Here is a 20,806-nt window from a genome sequence, read left to right on the forward strand (position 1 = left end):
TCTTGGCAGCTCTAACTTCTAACTCTAAGCTTCTATCCCCAGGCCATCAGGCTGCTAAACGAACAATAATCACTATGCAACAACCATCAAATGCACACAGCACACACACCCACACGCACACACTCACTCAAACAAACAACACACTGCAGCACCCACTCTCCACACTTTAGATCACACAAACACACTTACACTTTATATTTATTGATAAAGGATTTGCACTACAACTCGTACACCTACTGTGAATTGTACCTAAATTGCACCTCGTCCCATTTCTCCATTTCTGCCTTGCACTATATAGTATTGTATATTAGTACACTGCACAGTATTGTATATTGTATGGTAACTACGTCTATTCTGCATCGAACATTGTACATATGTCTAAACTGAACACTGTGACCTCATTTTTTTTACTTCGAATTTTACTATGTTATTTTATTTCATACTTATCTTGTCTTGCACAGTCTCTGGAGCGCAACAGTAAGAAGCATTTTGTATAAAAGTATTCTGTACTTCTGTATGACAACTATTAAAGAAACTTGAAACTTGAACTCTGCAACCCCCTGTTCCTCTCCCGCTTGCTGTTGGCTCACACAGGGACAAGAGGGAGAGACAAAGGAGAATTCACAAATCTACAAGGCATCTCCACCTCTGGCAATGGAAGAATTGTGGTTGCCGATAGCAACAACCAGTGTATACAGGTCAGGGTCTACGCCAGCATGCCTTGCGGGACCATGTGTTCTGGAATAATAATCATTCAAGGTGCATTATGCGGTCTGCGGAGAGTCATTTGTTTACACCCGCTGGCAAATAGTTTACGAAAGACATTTTCTATTTGTGCAATTGTTGTTTGTTTTGTTGTCATACATCCACACAAAATCATTCGGAGGCACTGTGAACCAGACGCAAGCCTAGAATATGGTTGTTAACAAAATTGTGTTTGCTTTTGTAAACAACGATAGTGAAACTTCTGTTTGTCACAGTTATGAAAATATACCTTAATTCATTTTATTCACTTCTCTGACTCTCCCAAAACGACATTAATGCATCTTTAAATCATGTAATCTTTGAATCCTCCATTTTATTTTTTGATGTAAACTGACGTGTTCCTTTCAGGTATTCTCCAATGACGGACAGTTCAAGCTGAGGTTTGGGGTCAGAGGTCGTTCACCGGGGCAGCTGCAGCGTCCCACGGGCGTGACGGTGGACATGAACGGTGACATCATCGTGGCGGACTATGACAACAGATGGATCAGCATCTTCTCCTTCGATGGCAAGTTCAAGGTGAGAGATGGTTGTTGTTGTTGTTGTTGTTGTTGTTGTTGGAGACGACAGAGCTACTGTGTTGCTAACATTGAATTGATGTGATGAAATATCAAACCTTAAGCAACAACAATATGCACCATGGAGCAAAAAAAAAAAAAAAAAAGCTGCACAATAATATTTTGATAATAAATACAGTTTAATATTTGCACATTTGCATCACTAATTAACTAGAGACAACAATGTCTGGCAGCTCTGGCTCTAGTGAAACAAAGTAACGGCTCTGATGAATTTGTCACACTGTCATGAAGAAAAAAACTCATTACTGGATGAAAATCGATTGAATACATGCATTGTGTTCTGTCCTCTCTCAGCCACTGGCCTCTCCCGTTTACTTTCCTTTTGAACCCCAACGTCATTGTTCCCAGAGATAAACATAATTTTTCACGTTATTGTCAACAAAGAGATGGAGGTCGCCTCTGAAGAGAGATAGAGGTCGCCTTCTCCCTGCTGCGCAGCTCGGCATGTGCGTGTGTGTGTGCGCATATGTGTGCGTCCAGTTTGTCCGGTAATATCAGCACGTCCATTATTTATTAATTATACCTCTAATCATACCTGCAAAACTGCCATGAGAATGTCAGAGGTCTAAATCACATTGCATGCGTGCACGACGAAGGATAATAATGATGATCTATCGTTGATTTCAGGAAGATCCGATAATCAGGCGAAAAATGACAACGTGTTTATTGAATTACACAAAAACACTGTTTTCGTGTCTTTTCCCTGGAATTGCTCAGAAGCAATTCTTTTGACTATGTTCATATTAAAAATGGTATAAAACGGAAATGTACGGATGAAAAAAGAATCCGTTTTTTGCACGTTGACCAGAAGCAGCTCACTGAGACTCAAGGGCGTTATTATACCCATAGCTATACTATAAAATATAGGTTTAGCTCTACAAACTACAACTACGTTTACATGGGTTTAATGGGCGGCACAGAAGGGGTCACTTCCCGGAAGGGACGTGGCACTCAATGTGTTAATACGATTTTTTTTTTTTTTTTTTTATGACTGTAAAATGATAGTTGTACATTTTCTTCATTTAAATGTTGTTATTATAATATGTTATTAAAATATTGTGGTAATATGGAATCGTGAACCAAATATAGCGTATCAAATCGTGTCCTGGAGTGTATCGTCGCGCCCCTCACTGTTGTTGGTGGAGCTGCAGTTTTGCTGACATTGAACTGTTTGTATGATTGTTTTTCTCTTGTTGCGTGCTTGTATACTGTGTGCATGTTTACTTTATTAACTCCTTTACTTTATAGATAATTAAGTTGTCAATACGTGTGTTTGTGTTTAAAATAAATTACCCACCACTTGTGTGTTGTTTTTGTTGTGTTTTTTTTTTTTTTTTTTTTTTTGTACACATCTATACATCTTGTCTTATTTCAACACGTCATTTTGTAGAGTTTAGTTTCCCGCTCTGGTTAATACAGGTAGAAGTAATACAGTAGGCTACAGTATATCTGATCTCATTTCATCTCACCTCACTAGTTAAACCCCATATCAAAATACTGTACATGTCACACAAAATGATCCACTATCACTCCGTTCAACGCAGAACAAAATAGGAGCCGGCCGCTTGATGGGCCCCAAAGGCGTGGCTGTGGATAAGAACGGACACATCATTACAGTCGACAACAAGGCCTGCTGCGTCTTCATCTTCCAGGCCAACGGGAAGCTCGTCACTAAGTTTGGAGCCAGAGGAACATCAGACAGACAGTTTGCAGGTACAGTACAGTATAGTACTGTGGGTTCTTGTGTGCAAGTGTCAACGATATATATTTATATTGAAATCGATGTACTGTAGTTGTGGCCTAGATGAGTGGATGTGAGTGGGCTGGATTCACTGATCACCCTATTCTACTTTGTTCATTTGCACATTTTACACCGATGTGTTCGACATTCAGAGAGTTGCGTGTTCCTCTACACGCTCTAAGTCTGCGTCAGGCCCAGAATTGCATTCCTGTCTGTTAAAGCTATTGCACGTATAACTTGTATGTCATTTGTATCATTTTACAGAATTCAACTTCATAGGTCGGGTTAAGTTGATCGGTACATTTGCATGGATCAACACATAGTTTTAATCTCTCTGTGGGAAAATCGGTCAAGATGAGCCTTTGTCATCACGGACAAAATAGTCTTTACTCTCCAATAGATAATATTACCTTTTCTTATTCTTTGTAGGCTCCTCACAATGGCAACGTTGTACACAAAGTTCTAAGTGAGCTGTTGCATGAAAAAAAAGATAAGACGCTTGTCCTCATGCTGTTTCTCCCTTCTGTATATTTTGAGGAAAGAGTAACTAATAGGATTTGTCTGCAACACTACTATCACCAACATCTAAGAAGGGAGATCCCCCCTTGAATGGCCCTTCTAAGGTTTCTCTCCTCCGCACTGCCTGTGGAGCTTTTTTCCCTATTGTTAGGTTTTAGTGAGTTTTTCCTTACCTTCGCGTGGGGTATGTCTGGGAGTGCTTGCATTCTTTCATTTATTTGCATTCATCTAAAAATGTTTGGACCTTATGGTGTTCTTGTTCTGTTCTTGACTTATTGTTATGTTTTCTTCTTGACTTGTTTAAAGAAGACCTGTACGGTCCATGGGGACATTAACGTGTGTTGTCGGGCCTTATAAATAAATTTGATTTGATTTGATTAGTGAAATCCTTCTTTGATTATGGCTTCACTTGTTGCACAGAAATCTAGTAATCGCATCCGATATTACAGTTGAAACTAGGGATGTCCGATATTATCGACCTACCGATATTATCGGCCGATATCTGCATTAAAATGTGATATCAGAAAATATCGGTATCAGTTTAAATTTTTTAAATTCTTATTTTATTTTATTTTATTTATTTTTTTACATTTCTATAACCTTTATTTACCCAGGCAAGCAAGTAAGAACAAATTCTGATTTTATTTATTGTCAAAAGTATGCATAATGTTATGTTATATTATGCAGAATGTGTTAATTCCACAACAAGAGATATGTAATGTTAATTACCTGAAATTATTCCATTTTTTTGGGGGGGGGGGGGGGGGGAACCCTGCATATATCGGTATCGGTTGATATCGGTATCGGAAATTAAGAGTTGGACAATATCGGTATATCGGTATCGGTAAAAAAGCCAATATCGAGCATCCCTAGTTGAAACCTCAATCCTTCAATCTAATTTCTGACTTGGAACCTTTTCATTTTTTCTCCTTTAGAAAAAAGTGGTGCAAACATCGCACTGGAACAAAAGCTTAGTAAATCTACCCCTGCTTTCAGTAAGTAATCATTTATTCATTTATTTATTCATGCATTGTCTATAGATTTTGGACCATACAAAACCAGCTCCACATTGCAATGTTCTCTCAGCACCTTTCGACGTGTGTCTATATAACATCTCTTATCTGTTTTGAAACCTTACGTTCTGACTGAACCCTTTGACGTTTTAAATGTCCCTCTCTTTTGTGACCGGCGTTTATTTTCTTTCAAAGCACCGTTGTATTCTTTTCCAAAGTCCAAAAATAGGCCAGGGACTTCCTCTCATATCGTGTGTTACAAAGCAGTTGATGACTCATCTTTCCTCTCTCCCGCCCGGTGCCGCTTCCAGGTCCCCATTTCGTGGCCATAAACAACAAGAATGAAATAGTGGTAACAGATTTCCATAACCATTCAGTCAAGGTAAGATTGAGATCCTTGTGGATTGTGTCAGCGTTGACATGATACGGGCTCGGCCCCCTTTGTCGTCTGTCATTAATATAATCGTATCAAGTTGCCCTGAGCGTCGTCCTCCTGTGACATCATCCGACTAACGTTTCCTTCGCGGGCAAATAATTGGGTCACGGCTCACGGGGCAAAATGGGAACAACATCTGAATCCCCGCTATAGGCACGGGGTGGTTTCCCCCTCCCCCGATTTCCCCCGCCACACCTTCTTTTGATGTTGCTCTGTTTTGATCGGGTGAAACTAATCACAATATTATGCAGTAGCAGAGTTGAACTAGGTCCAGCGCTCTATTGTGAATAGAATGTTTAGCATGAATATCATCAGGTGCTCTTGGGTCTTTGGGAGGAGAAGACTGTATAGAAAGACGGGCACTAAAAAATATATACGTATGGAAAATATCTTAAAAAGCCTTTATTGTGTGTGTCACAGCTACATAGTTAAGAAAAATAACATTTTAACACAATGAAGGCTTTTTAAGATATTTTCCTTATGTATATATGTTTGGAGTGCCTGGGATCCCGATCTTATTGAGATTGAGATTCAGATTTCCTTTATTGTCACGTCATTCAGTACCTTACAGCAAAAAAAGAGTGAAATTCAATTGGTTGTGGTTCCTCAACCATAGCAGCATCCAATAATATAAATAAAATAAAATGAGCATAGAATAAGAATAAAATAAGATCAAATATGACTAAAATACAGATTACTATATACAGTTCTAAAAAGTGTGCAGTGCAGATAACAGGATGTATATGATACTATATACAATTTTAATAACAAAATGGCTATGTATGTACAGTTCCAAATAAAGTATGTTGTGTATGTAAGTATGTGCAAATTTTTTGCAGTGGGTAAAATGCAATGTGCAATACAGTTTTAACAGCAGCAACAGTGTTTCTCAAGTGTAGTTATAATCACACAATTTTTAGAGGAACTTAGAGAGCAGGTTACTGGAGGGGAGCTTTCATGATGCCAGGCCTATTTGATTCTGTTGTGTTATGTCATACGGTATCTATTTTGACTCACATTATCATTCAAATGTTGAACCCCCCCCCCCAGGTGTACAACGCGGACGGGGAGTTCCTGTTTAAGTTTGGCTCCCACGGGGAAGGGAACGGCCAGTTCAACGCTCCGACAGGCGTGGCCGTGGACGCCAATGGAAATATCATTGTTGCCGACTGGGGCAACAGTCGGATTCAGGTACAGTAGGAAGAATTGCATCTCATTAAGAATAAATAATTCAATGTAACGTATTTCCTGTTGAATTCAGGATCGCAATGTTGTTTAATAAATCAGTCAAATGACTGTGCAGCGTTTTAATTTTTTAAGGGTAATGTCACCCATTTTAAAGAATTCACATGTGTTCTTCCTGTGCCCCAGGATAGTTCAGTCGGCACTGGTGAACATGCACCGTTCTCTCCTAAAGCTAGACATCAGAGAGAGAACCCTCCAATCAGTGATGTCACTGGGGTGTAAAATCTGGGTCTGCTCCATAGACAATGAATGGGGCTCTGACTTTACGAGGCCATAACATGTTTGTGTGAGCTCTTACACCCAAATGAGGTTTATATTTTGGTTCAGACCTAGCTATGCTAGAATGTTAGCCTCATGTATAAACACGCCCAGATGTGTTACTGGTGTGTTGAAAAGAAACATAAGTTATGTAATTTTCTAACTGATCTTAGGGCAACACATTATTTTTTTCATTAATTCATTCAACCTTTATTTAGAGGTCCCCTATTGTAAAAATGGCCTTTTGCATTGTCTTCAAGCAATGTGGGGTTGTACCAACACTGACAAAATGTGAAATCTGTACCAAGTCCCGTTTATGCAGTTCAGCCTGGACAAGAACGCCCCCCACTGAGACAAGCCATTCTGAATTGACTCGCTCTGTGACGTGAGGACCGCCCACGCACAATCAACTGTGATTCGAGGAGTTAGCGTAACGTTGAAATTATGAGCAAAAAACGGGCAAGCAGCGAGTGGAAATAATGCGGAAGCGGTTTCGACAGCAGAGTTGCCACCTTCAGCTGTTCCACTGTCAGCACTTCCTCAAAAGTGTTCGACAGTGTTCCTAATAATTTCCTACTGATATCGTGCTCCACAAGCAATGGGCCAGGGCAGTGGCAGTTTTTGGGCTACACGCTGTTGTTCAGGAGACTCGGCTGAGATGAGACTTGTCTCGTCTCGTCTCTCCCTCTCACAGACACACACACACACACATGCCGAACGGCAGCGCTACTCTCCTCTCGTCTCTCCCTCTCACAGACACACACACTCGCCCAACTTACGTCACGTGCACGCACATACACGCATGCACACACACACACACACACCCAGAGACGGAGCGGGTCTGTGTGCACTTTGAAAAGGTTCCTCCATGCTACTGTAGCGTATCTGCCAGTGCAGGTGGGTGACTGTCAGTCAAAGCGCATTGCGAGTATGGGCGGAGCCCAGCGCAAAACAGCTTGAACTTTGGAAGGGGAGAAAGTGGTGCACCAAAGTACTTGATTAAAAATACAAAACAATGAATTTTATTGAAAAAAAACCTTACAGATGTGTTCCATAGACTCACAGGAATTGTGTAAACTTGCCCAATTAGTGAACAATTGTGGACCTTTAAATTCAAAGATCATTTAGGGGTTGCCAATAGAGATTACATAGTCAAAACTCAGATAAATATACACGGAACAAAATCTGTAAAATAGTTCCAGATTGAATAAATAGGACAAAATACAGATAAGGAATAAATAAAGTCCAGTAAGTTCAAACCGGTGCATACTGGTGCAGGGGGGTTTGTAATCAGATTGTCCATAATTCTGTGGTGTATAAATGTTTAGTATGTGTTGAAGATCATTCCAAGAAGCTGGGGCATTAAAACAAAATGCTGACTTCCCAAGTTCAGACCAGTGCTCGGGGGACCATAAGCCATTCATTTGAACGAGTTGGATAACAACCATGAATCCATTCCGGCATCATTGCAATATAAAGTGGTCATTTTTCAGGCAATGGCCTTGAAGATAAGCAGATACCAGTGGTTATTTTGGAGAGTGTGTAAAGTTACATAAATCTCTCTTCCTGGGTTACAACTTTTTCAGTGTGTGAGTACTGAGTAGCGTCATCATTATATATATTCCATTTAATCACTTGTACACTGTATATGTTAATGCACTTTACTGTTACCTTGAAGTTTGGTTAGATGCCAACTTTGTTGTACTGTACTTGTGCTGTACGGTGACAATACATTTGAATCTAATCTAATCTACTGATGTCTGGGTGGGAATCGGCAGGGCCCAGGAGTTAACACCTTTTACCGGTAATCTCTTTTAATTTAGAAATCCCATATTTTGTGATGCAGGATCAGACAACTCAGCCAGACTTTGTCCTGGTATTTCAAAGCTATTCAGGATAGGATCACCCTGATCCAGATTCAGACTTTTCAAGATTACCAGATCCTGATTATCAGTGCTTTAAAGCACTGGAACATTACTGAGAGAGATTATGATTTTCTAACCCTCAAATTATATATAATATTTGGGGGGCTTTAAAGGTGCAATATGTACTTTTTTTTAAATATATTTTTACAAATATAAATACCTTTATATTACGCGACAGCGGCTCAGCCCTAGAAACATGAATGTACATTTACAGTAATAATTATTATTAGCACTTCCCAAAAAAATATTTCTTTAAATAGAGTTTAAATGTATTTTTTTTTTTATTATTATTATCTTTCTTCCCCTCCTTTTTCCCGATTTTTCTCCCATCCCACCCTTCCTGGTTGTTGCGCACTTTCCCCTACTGTTGGTCCGGGAGACCGGAGACTGTCACATGCTTTCCTCCGACGCATGTGCAGCCTGGGGCAGGCCAACCTGGCCGCGCAGGTTCTCACCGGGGAGAGTGTAGCGTGTGGGAGGCCACACTATCTCTCCTCAGATCCAACCCTCGCTGAGCAGGCGCCCCGACCGAACTGTAGGGGTCGCTGTCCACAACGCCCAGGACCCACCCTTCAGCTTCCCACCCCCTGATACAGCCAATTGTATCAGCGTGAGAGGACAGCCAAGCTGATAGCAACGCCGGGAGCTGGATTCGAACAGGCGAATCCTAGTGTCTCCCGGTGTTGGTGACGAACGTAATCTCCGTGCGCCACCTGCCCCCCCGAGTTTAAATGTCTTAATAAGACACTCTTGATACAATATTATAACAATACTAGAGTCACGATATTGCAACATCTTGCGATTTATTACCCTTTTCAACTGCAAATTATGTCTCCAACGGAAATCTTTGTTAACACATTCATGGCCATTTGGATCCGTCTAAAATCACTGTAGACGGCCAGTATTTCTAAACAGACTTGCATAGTCCGTGGGGCTGTTTGTAGAGCTAAATCTATACTTTATAGTATTGCTATCTGTCCATTGTCAATTGAGACCATAAACCGTCCCTTCAAAATGGCTTAAAGAAATAATTTTTTCATCAATACGTTCTCATTTTATAGTGTCTTGAATATAAGCGTTATAATGGATTTCGGCTGGGATATTTCCTGGAACGCGAGATACAGGGCTAATAGCTACTAACGTTAAATCCAATGGCATTTCGGATATACAGAAGCTACAGTTAAAACTCAAACTGCATATGATCGGTATGATGGTCCACCACGAATGCATGAAAGGGGGGGGGGGGGGGGGACGTCGTTTCTGATTATTGATTACCAATAACCGCGTTAGCCTCATTAGCCTCATTCGTTGATCGGGTGGATGGCTATCAAAACAAGCCCTGATCAGCATGTAATTTACGTGAAAAAGATCTTACCGTGGGCCGGTTGGATCCCCCAGAGCATTTCTCAGTTATCGATCGCCATCTGGTAGATCGATATGTCCATTGGCTGATGATATATTCCTTTACTGCATAGTGAATTCGGTGTTGCAAAAGGTATTCCAAGCTACTATGCTGCACATCCAGAATCCAGCTAACTGGAAACTCCATTGAAAGTCAAAAAAAGAGTGCACCGTTCTGCCACAGGGCACACTGCATTATCGAGACAGTGCCCCTAAGAGGATCTGGTCGGTAATGCACTTTTCAGAATTCGAAGAGGAGGGTAGATCTGCAGTGCAGCTCGGTGACATCGAGTAGGTTAATACAATGGAATAAAAGCCAAAACAACCTTGCCACGGACATGTCCGTGGTTGGTCCTCAACCGTTGGATTCGAAACACGGATTTATACGTGGCCGGCCCCGAATGTGTTAACATCTGCAATAAAAATATATACTGTATACATAATCTGTTAATCAAATAAGATAACGTTTTCAGTTTGTTCACCTCATTCCAATCATTTCTATTGCAGTAAAATGGGATTGTCAAGCTAAAAACAAGTTATCATTATTAAAAAGATTTAGTATCGATACTTGGCGTCACTGTATTGATATAATATGAATATATCGCACACAACATCGCAATATATTACTGTATATATATATATATCTAATATATTGCTGTACCCACCCCTAATATCTGAGGAGGTAGTGACTAAAGATGAGCGTGATTGGTGGATCATCCATGTCAATCTTCATTACCATACTGTCACTCCACAGTGAATATTTATCCCCAGGGTCTCCATTTTAAGTCCTGTCCTCCATGTTGCGTTTCCCCCTGCAGGTGTTCGACAGCTCCGGGTCCTTCCTGTCCTACATCAACACCTCGGCGGACCCCCTCTACGGGCCCCAGGGGCTGTCCCTCACCTCCGACGGCCACGTGGCGGTGGCCGACTCTGGGAACCACTGCTTCAAGGTCTACCGCTACCTGCAGTAGAGAACACTATAGAACAGCAAAAGCACTGAGCAAAATGACGACACACATCCAATGTATTCCATTCAGCCTGTTGATGTGCACATCATCATCATCATCATCTTCACACAACTCCCAGATATAATGAAGTATCCTATCCCGCGTTCCCCTTCTCCTCTCCATGATGTGTATTGAAGGCTGTGTTTCGAGTTGGGTGATGTAAAAACAATTGCTTTGTGTTAAAGAAACACGCCAACTTTTTGGGAAATTCGCTTATTTGCCATCTACCCTGGAGTTAGATACATACCCCTTCTCTGTGCATGCATTCGGCTTAGGGAACAGCCGCACCGTTAGTCTAGTTTAGCGTCATTCACTGGAAGTATGTGTGCCACTATTTTGTGTGCCAAAAAAAAATCAGAGTATATATCTGCTTACAAAACGAAAATGTCTAATTATTATTATTATAGGCTACACTGGCACACCTACTTCCAGTGAATGATGCTAAGCTAGGCTAACGGTGCGGCTGTTCCCTAAGCCTAATGCATGCACAGAGAAGAAAATGTTATGTATCTACTTGTCTAACTCCAGGGTAGATGGCAAATAAGCTCATTTCCAAAAAAGTTGTTGTGTTCCTTTAAGTTAATTGTGAAGCTATGGACAGATTTTTAAGGGAGGTGTGTAAAAAGTGTGTTTTGTATATAACACACCTGTCTGTGACATCGTTAGAAATACAAAGAAAAAACTAAGAAAACACACAACCCGCGAGAGCGGACAGGGATTAAGAGATGGATTAAAGTATAATGAGCCATAACTTGTCCAAAATGCATGATGTTTTCTCTCTTTTTTCCTTTAAATCTTGAATGCCTAGACGAGAAGACACAGAGTTTACTCATTGGTTGCTTTTTCTATCATGTTAGTGCTTAACAGTGAAACGAACAACGCTTACTTACGCTTATTCTTCAACAACCAAACACACCTTTTCTCTCTCAGTTAAAGAAAAACAAAACGACTGACATCTTACATAAAGTGTCACCACCACCTGTGGATTGATTTGCTGTATGTACTGTATATGCATAAATGTATATTGTGTATATTGGATCACTTCCGTATTTACATGTGCTAAAACTTTTTTGAAATACACAGCCCTTTTGGTTAATTCGAAGAACAGCGGGTCAAGGAGTCTAGGGTTTCAACCGAGTGCAAAACGGCAGCTGTTAAGAAAAGTGTGCTGCTAGGAGTTCAGTACACACTTAAAAAAAGAGAAAAAAGAAGCGTGTCATATTTATTGCGAATGTAAGCAGCACAATAATGAATTTTGTTAATATCTGTTTTAAGGAAAAATACACAATGAAAAAAAAGGATTTGCTAATTTATTTTATTTTATACACTAGCTCAACATTTACAAATTATTTTTCTAATTTGATGTGCTTTTCTTTTTTTGTTATAGTTTTTTAGGACCTCGCGCCTTGTCCTTTATCGGGACTTAAGAGCAGGACAACATCTAAAATTCACTCTAAAGCAGAATTCATTATTCCTATGATCCTTGGGACCGTTTAATTCATATTTGTAAGCATGAAAAACCCTTTTCTTCAATACATTTTCTTGAAGAAAGATCTGTGGTGTGTCATCGATAGACATTTTTCCTAAAGCTCTTTCATTGACATTTAATGTGAGGCTGACTTTGTGCACTCAGAGAATGTTTGCCTGATCTTTTTACATGAGCTTCATATCATAGTTAGTTCTAGTACTTCTTATCCTTATGTGTAGGCCTATATCACCAGTAAATCACCCAGACAGGGTGCTGCCGAACTGCCCACAATTTGGTCTCATGTGAAGAGCTCCCAAGTGTTGCTATATGACATCGGAGACATTTAGGAGAGACTCTGAGAAAGGCTTAGTGATGTACACATAATTATACATAGGAATGCCACGAGTGAAATCTGGTTTATGGTGAATTTTTCGCTTTGATATAGAAAACTGTCGAATTTTTATTTATTATTAGATATTTTCCAACAAATACACCTGGGTTTATTCATCAGACTTCACATTCTATAAGAATACACTTGCCTAATGGTGGTACAACTGTACATTATAGAACATGCAGAGTACCGTTAGATTCAGATGTTCAAATCCAAACCATTTACTCTGAAGGAACGTTTTCCTGTGCTGGCAGAATGTGCATACTGCTCTCACTCCCCCTGGTGTTCATTCCATATAATGTCATGTAGATGTCAGAGCCACAGCAGATGATACAGTGCTAGCCATGCCCCTTACATGGCTGGGCCGAGGGAGTACAGCATGTAAAAACAATGGTGTATTTACACACTGTGTAGAACAAAGAGAATACAATTTGTATCTTCTATTCTCACATATCGGCAGCAAAAGGGGAAAAAATCTTCAGACTTTAGTTTGACATTTAAAAAACCCTTTCATTAGACTAAAACATTATTTTTTTGTGGCCTGATGTGTGATAAACAATGATCGGTGACTGTCTGTCTGGCGTCGTGTCTCACTCTCAACATACTTCCTAGATTCAGCCATGCATAAGGAGGCCACCTCCTGGTTTGACATCTTCACCCTCCACAGTGCAAAGTATCCAAACGCTGTACATCCACCCTTCGGAGCATCCAGTTAAATTACATCATTTCAGTAGGCTGACATCTTTTTGTATGTACATGATCCTATTTTTTGTTGTTGTTGTTGTCATTGAACGGGAGCCCAGACGTCTTTGATAGAGTCAGAGGCTCTCTTTCTTTATTTTTAAGTGTTTGAAACATCCTTGTTGGCCTATACCATTAAAGGGGCACTTCACAGAAAAACCACACCGATTTATTTTGCACATAAGCTGAGACGCATATCCCAAGGCTCTGAACTGTTTGGACACATTCATTTAGTTTGACAGTTATTGAGAGTTAACACGTTTGAATATGGCCACCAGTGATGTCATCAGAGGACACAGAATCCTTGTGTTGTGTTAATTACAGCTCAATGAAATTATGTTGGTGAAAAATTGCAATCATTATCTCTATTTTTATGATCTACACATTGTTGTGTGTATGTGTGAGATTACGTCCAAAATAAATCTGCATTGTTTTTAGCTGAAATGCCCCTTTATTATCACATCAACACAGCACCCTTGTTTTCTCTGTTAATATGCACTGGTAATAAAAGCACATGGTTTACGGAAATATTGCGTATGTATTGTGTTCCCCATGTGTATGTTGACACTATGCATCAGGCTTAATGATCTCATCCTGTGCAAATACATTCAACATTCTCACACGGCAAAAGAAAGTCAAATTCATGAATATAGATTGAGAATTACTCTTATTAATTTCTACTGACTTTCCACGGCCCTGTCATTATAGCCAACCATTATTATTATTATTATTATTATTATTATTATTATTATTATATATATTTGTTTTATTTACATGTTCGAAAGATTTCTTTTTAAATCTATAAAAAAAAGAAGCGTTTTCAAAAACACATGTCTCAAAGATGAGGCAACCACACAAATCTGAAAATCTTATGAAGCAGGCTTGATTTAGTCATGAAAATTCAACAGGATTCAATTGCCAAATGAAAAAAAATAACAAACTACTTTTTTATATTATATTTTCATATGACATGTGTACTGCACTGTACTCTGTCAATAATATAAATGATTACAGACGGTAGCTGTCTGCTTTGGACAGGAGGAGGATCGTAGAACAGATAAGTCTCTTCCTAAGAGACAGGTGAAAATCAGCTGAGTACTTTTTACAAATGCACCATCTTACACTTCACTTGTGCTTCCACTTCTTGCAGGTACACGTTACTTTAAGAAATGGCTGCGTACATAAACTGATGAAGGTCACACTCTTTTAAAGTGCTGGTACAAGTCTCGTCAGCTTTAGGAGGAAATAATCAGAATTAAATTAATACTGCTATCATCCCCCTGTATATAATTAGACCGGTACTCTGGTCGACCAGAGCGAGCGTATAACTCACTTGCTCGTCTAGCGGAGGTGATGGCCAGGAGGCCTGTAACTGTTCCGCAACGCGTGAATATTAAAGGCAACCAACTTGTGTTCGGCTTTTCTCTGATTGGCCGCGCCCCCCCCCCGCCCCCACGCGCAGGCAAGCGCACGTCCCAAATGAAATCCAAGGAGCAAGCGAGCGGCAGCGCGGCAACCAACTTGTGTGCCTCGTTGCGCGTCCTGAGTTTGCCGCGTCACGTGCCTGTCGGGGCCAATCAGGCCTACCCCGGAAGTAACTTACTGTTGCGGATAAGCTATAAGCGGCCAGGAGACACGCAGTCTTTGAAAGAGCTGCTCCAATAGGCCACGCTCGGGAGGTTTAAAAGACACCCAATAGCCTAACCAGGACTAATTGGAGGTCCCGGTTAGGGGACAGATTACGTTTTAACAGGCTTGCGCCCAGCAGAAAACGTTTTCCCAGAGGGCGGCAGAATAGAGGTTGCGCCCTCGAAGCTTATGACATGGGGACATAGCAGCAGCATATACCCCTACTATAGGAGCCGAGGGCCTATCCAAGATAGACTGAAGGAAGGATAGAACCGAGTCTAGAGAACATGACATCAGGTCCAAATTCTCAGCCCCGCTAATGGTATCAACGTCAATACCTTTATTCCAGATTCAACCTCTCAGCAGCCAGGCCATCAGATGTGCCGTGTGCCGAGAGAGGGCTCCTAAGACCATGGGCATAGAGCCTGGTGGAGCCACTAGGCGTTGAATTGGAACGGGGAACCAATAGGCTGATCCGGTCTGGCACAACCAGGATGTGTCCCTGACGTACCCGCCCGACAACTGGCGTATCAGGTGGCGGGGAAACGTATAGCATGCCGTGTGACCACAGGCATACCGAGGAGGCATCCACTCCCAGAGGAGGGTTGCTCCTTTGACCGTTCCGTGAATCACAGGGGGCGCTAGCGGGACTGACTGCTCGTAAGCAGGTCAACGGTGGCCCGACCCCCCTGTGACGTCAGGTCTGCCCCCTCATTTCCTCCTGCCCCGTGAGGGGGGAGTCGGAGAAGACTGTCACATAAGACGTGACGCTGCCCACAGGTCCAGTGGCCGAGACCCCTCATCGCAGGGTCCATTCCCATGTTGGAAAAAACGCCTTCTGTATTTTCCTCATAAACGAGGAGGTCAAGCGGGGCCACGGAGTGGGCAGACGTCTTCCTCTTTAGCAGGCGGGCCGCAACCACCTGCGAGGGCATAGAGACTATTTCTCCAGTGCCGAGAATTGCCCCCATATACCATGTTTTCAGGATTTACCCTAAAAACATCTCACCCACTGGCTGGGAGGAGTACTCCTCGCCAGTACACAGGCCCAGACTTAACAGATGTTCCACCTACAGTACCTGGTCCGGGCCTGGTGGTTTCCTCCGACCGGCTAAGAACCAGTACGTCGTCCACGCGGAAAATAAGATTCTTATCGCCCGATGACGTATAGAGAACCTAGCGTGGTATCCGCGCATTTGGTACCAGTGCAAGGGGCCAGAGAAAAGCCGAACGGGCCTCTCTGGTATTCGTACGCTATAGAAAGCGCAGGAATCCCCTATGAGGAGAGGAAAAATCCGGTTGTGACTATACGCATCCGTCAGGTCTATGGAAGCGGACTCGTCCCCCACCTCGCTATATGTGGTCCGGCGGTCCGTATTCAAGGGTACTACGACTATGCGTGCACCTCATGGTACCAAAGCACCTCAAAGGCACTAAAACAAGACTACAACCATCACAAAACAAACTGGTCAGACTACTGCTTGACCTTACTCCTAGAACCCACCTCACCCCTGCCCACTTTGACATCCTAGGATGGCTTAGAGTAGACGACAGAGTACATCAGCTTGCAATGGGCTTGGTATACAAGATACACTACACCACTAAGATACCCATGTACATGTCAAAATACTTCCCAAAGGTCAGTGAATTCCACGACCACAACACCAGAGCAGCCACACTGGCCCCTTTGCCGCAAGCCACAGATCAGTGCATCCCACCTCCTTCACAATAGACCACAGAGACACCACGACGTGTGCGCCTAAAGTCACGGCACCCCTTTTCCATGCAAGCCTAGAGGCTACTCCACACAACACCATCTGACACTTCCAAGGCCTCCTGGGTCAGGACGAGATGGAGGGACCAGTGGAGGTCAGCAGAACCATTCAGGCTGCACCTCTACATCAATGACCCTCTGGACGTCCCTGGTCAGGACTTGCCCCAGAAGCAGTGGACAACCCTCAACCGCCTAAGGACCGGCGTCAGACGCTGCAGCGCCTCAATGAAGAGGTGGGGCCTCAAGAACAGTGCCTCATGCGAGTGTGGAGCCCCTGCACAGACTGTGGAACATATAATCACTAGTTGCCCCAAACACGGGCCACCGTATGGAGAACGCGGTCTGATGGAACTGGACGGCGAAATGTTGACCTGTCTTGCCTCAACGGAGCGGCAGGTCTAAAGACACACGCCAGAAGAAGAACACCAGAGGGAGTTCCACAAATCATGTTCAACCCAGATTCGTCTCAAACTCGGATTAAACACATTCAGACTAAACACGTTTCGCCCTACCCACAGCCGTAAAATAATGTGAATCCCTACCCACCTTCAAAACCGTCCTCAAAGAGCACCTATGGGAGGCTGCAATTCGAAACTGACCCCCACCCCCCTCCTAATGTACAGTTTCTTCCCCCTCGAATGTATATATTTTCTTTTAGCATCTCTGTTAAACAGTACTGTATATTTGTATATCTTGTATGTAATAAATGTAACAGTACTGTATATCTGTATGTCATGTATGTCATAAATGTCATTATGAATTGAAAATGGGGGACCCTGATGTGAGTCTCCAGTCACACACGTCTCCAAGTCACACAAGTCACACAAGTTTCCCAGTCACACAAGTATCCCAGACACACAAGTCTCCCAGTTACACGAGTCTCCCAGTCACACTTGTGTGACTGGGAGACTCATGTGACTTGTGTGACTGGGAGACTCATGTGACTTGGAGACTTTTGTGTCTGGGAGACTTGTGTGACTGGGAGACTTGTGTGACTTGGAGACTTGTGTGACTGGGAAACTTGTGTGACTGGGAGACATGTGTGAATTGAAGACTTGTGTGACTGGGAGACTTGTGTGACTTGGAGACTTGTGTGACTGGGAGACGTGTGTGACTTGGAGACTTGTGTGACTGGGAGACTTGTGACTGGGAGACTCGTGTGACTTGTGTGACTTGGAGACTTGTGTGACTGGGAGACTTGTGTGACTTGGACACTTGTGTGACTGGGAGACTCATGTGACTTGTGTGACTTGGAGACTTGTGTTACTGGGAGACTTGTGTGACTGGGAGACTCGTGTGACTGGGAGACTTGTGCGACTTGTGTGACTTGGAGACTTGTGTGACTGGGAGACTTGTATGACTGGGAGACTCGTGTGACTGGGAGACTTGTGTGACTTGGAGACTTGTGTGACTGGGAGACTTGTGTGACTTGGAAACTTGTGTGACTGGGAGACTTGTGTGACTGGGAGACTCATGTGACTTGTGTGACTTGGAGACTTGTGTGACTGGGAGACTTGTGTGACTGGGAGACTTGTGTGACTTGGAGACTTGTGTGACTGGGAGACTCGTGTGACTGGGAGACTCATGTGACTTGGAGACTTGTGTGACTGGGAGACTTGTGTGACTTGTGGGACTTTTGTGACTTGGAGACTTGTGTGACTGGGAGACTTGTGTGACTTGGAGACTTGTGTGACTTGTGTGACTTGGAGACTTGTGTGACTTGGAGACTTGTGTGACTGGGAGACTCGTGTGACTTGTGTGACTTGGAGACTTGTGTGACTTGGAGACTTGTGTGACTTGGGGACTTGTGTGACCGGGAGACTTGTGTGACTGGGAGACTTGTGTGACTGGGAGACTTGTGTGACTTGGAGACTTGTGTGACTGGGAGACTCGTGTGACTGGGAGACTCGTGTGACTGGGAGACTCGTGTGACTTGTGTGACTTGGAGACTTGTGTGACTTGGAGACTTGTGTGACTGGGAGACTTGTGTGACTGGGAGACTTGTGTGACTGGGAGACTCATGTGACTTGGAGACTTGTGTGACTGGGAGACTCGTGGGACTTGTGTGACTTGGAGACTTGTGTGACTGGGAGACTTGTGTGACTTGGATACTTGTGTGACTGGGAGACTTGTGTGACTGGGAGACTTGTGTGACTTGGAGACTTGTGTGACTGGGAGACTTGTGTGACTGGGAGACTTGTGTGACTGGGAGACTTGTGTGACTTGGAGACGTGTGTGACTTGTGTGACTTGGAGACTTGTGAGACTGGGAGACTTGTGTGACTGGGAGACTCGTGTGACTTGGAGACTTGTGTGACTGGGAGACTTGTGTGACTGGGAGACTTGTGTGACTTGGAGACTTGTGTGACTGGGAGACTCGTGTGACTTGTGTGACTTGGAGACTTGTGTGACTTGGAGACTTGTGTGACTGGGATACTTGTGTGACTGGGAGATTCGTGTGACTTGGAGACTTGTGTGACTGGGAGACTCGTGTGACTTGTGTGACTTGGAGTCTTGTGTGACTGGGAGACTTGTGTGACTGGGAGACTTGTGTGACTTGGAGACTTGTGTGACTTGTGTGACGGAGACTTGTGTGACTGGGAGACTCGTGTGACTTGTGCGACTTGGAGACTTGTGTGACTGGAAGACTTGTGTGACTGGGAGACTTGTGTGACTGGGAGACTCGTGTGACTTGGAGACTTGTGTGACTGGGAGACTTGTGTGACTGGGAGACTCGTGTGACTTGTGTGACTTGGAGACTTGTGTGACTGGGAGACTTGTGTGACTTGGAGACTTGTGTGACTGGGAGACTTGTGTGACTGGGAGACTTGTGTGACAGGGGGACTTGTGTGACTGGGAGACTTGTGTGACTGGGAGACTTGTGTGACTGGGAGACTCGTGTGACTTGGAGACTTGTGTGACTGGGAGACTCGTGTGACTTGTGTGACTTGGAGACTTGTGTGACTGGGAGACTTGTGTGACAGGGGGACTTGTGTGACTTGGAGACTTGTGTGACTGGGAGACTTGTGTGACTGGGAGACTTGTGTGACTGGGAGACTCGTGTGACTTGGAGACTTGTGTGACTAGGAGACTTGTGTGACTGGGAGACTCGTGTGACTTGTGTGACTTGGAGACTTGTGTGACTGGGAGACTTGTGTGACTGGGAGACTTGTGTGTCTGGGAGACTTGTGTGACTGGGAGACTCGTGTGACTTGTGTGACTGGGAGACTTGTGTGACTGGGAGACTCGTGTGACTTGTGTGACTGGGAGACTTGTGTGACTTGTGTGACTGGGAGACGTGGTAAATACACAGGTCACAACATGTTTACAGGAACGTTTGTGAGTTGTATTTTGATTGTATTTGGAGTATATTTCCTGACTGTAGTGAACTAGGCTAGATGTCTGCCCCACTTCCAAAAGCAAGCATTTGTTGACTCTCATGTTGGTAAGAGTATTAAAACTTGGAACTTGAAAAAGATCTGTTTAAGGTAAAATAACTTTTTTATTTATTTTTTATTCTATTAATTTGCGATTAATCGTGAGTTAACTATGGACACTCATGCGATTAATCGAGTTAAATATTTTAATCGATTGACAGCACTAGTATCTTCTTGGGAAGATACAGGGAAGATGTTAAATAAGCTAATTTCCCAAAATGTTGGAGTTTTCCTTTAACAAAACAACTGCTGCTTTTAAACAGGAAACAGGCCCTTAATGGGTCACTTAAAAAAACGAAATGGCAGTTTTAACACACCCCTTTATTCAAGTCAGCTGCTTCCTCAAGTCTCAGCTTTAAGATTTAACTAACTAACTTAAAATGGCTTACCCTAGGTTTCAGTATAAAGCAATGTTTCTCAGTGAGTGTCCTCTCCTTCCTCAACAGAGGTCAGTACAGAGACTGATGCACTGATGGTACACA

The 20,806-nt window shown here is 42.9% G+C and overlaps 1 protein-coding gene across 2 annotated transcripts in view; it reads left to right on the top strand.

Annotated features, from left to right (window-relative positions):
• LOC311232748 (tripartite motif-containing protein 3-like) overlaps nucleotides 1-13,994 on the top strand; it is a 54,704-nt gene extending 40,710 nt beyond the window's left edge. For both annotated transcript variants that reach the window (XM_084319572.1, XM_084319573.1), the window contains exons 7-13: nucleotides 595-698; nucleotides 1,114-1,281; nucleotides 2,885-3,053; nucleotides 4,536-4,595; nucleotides 4,925-4,995; nucleotides 6,100-6,240; nucleotides 10,697-13,994. In XM_084319572.1, coding sequence (XP_084175698.1) covers nucleotides 595-698; nucleotides 1,114-1,281; nucleotides 2,885-3,053; nucleotides 4,536-4,595; nucleotides 4,925-4,995; nucleotides 6,100-6,240; nucleotides 10,697-10,849 — 866 coding nt within the window. In that variant the 3' untranslated portion in view covers nucleotides 10,850-13,994. The remainder of the gene's footprint in view (nucleotides 1-594; nucleotides 699-1,113; nucleotides 1,282-2,884; nucleotides 3,054-4,535; nucleotides 4,596-4,924; nucleotides 4,996-6,099; nucleotides 6,241-10,696) is intronic.
• Nucleotides 13,995-20,806: the final 6,812 nt, after the last annotated feature.

Source organism: Notolepis coatsorum, assembly GCF_963971535.1.
Source record: "Notolepis coatsorum genome assembly, chromosome: 1".
NCBI lineage: Eukaryota > Metazoa > Chordata > Actinopteri > Aulopiformes > Paralepididae > Notolepis > Notolepis coatsorum.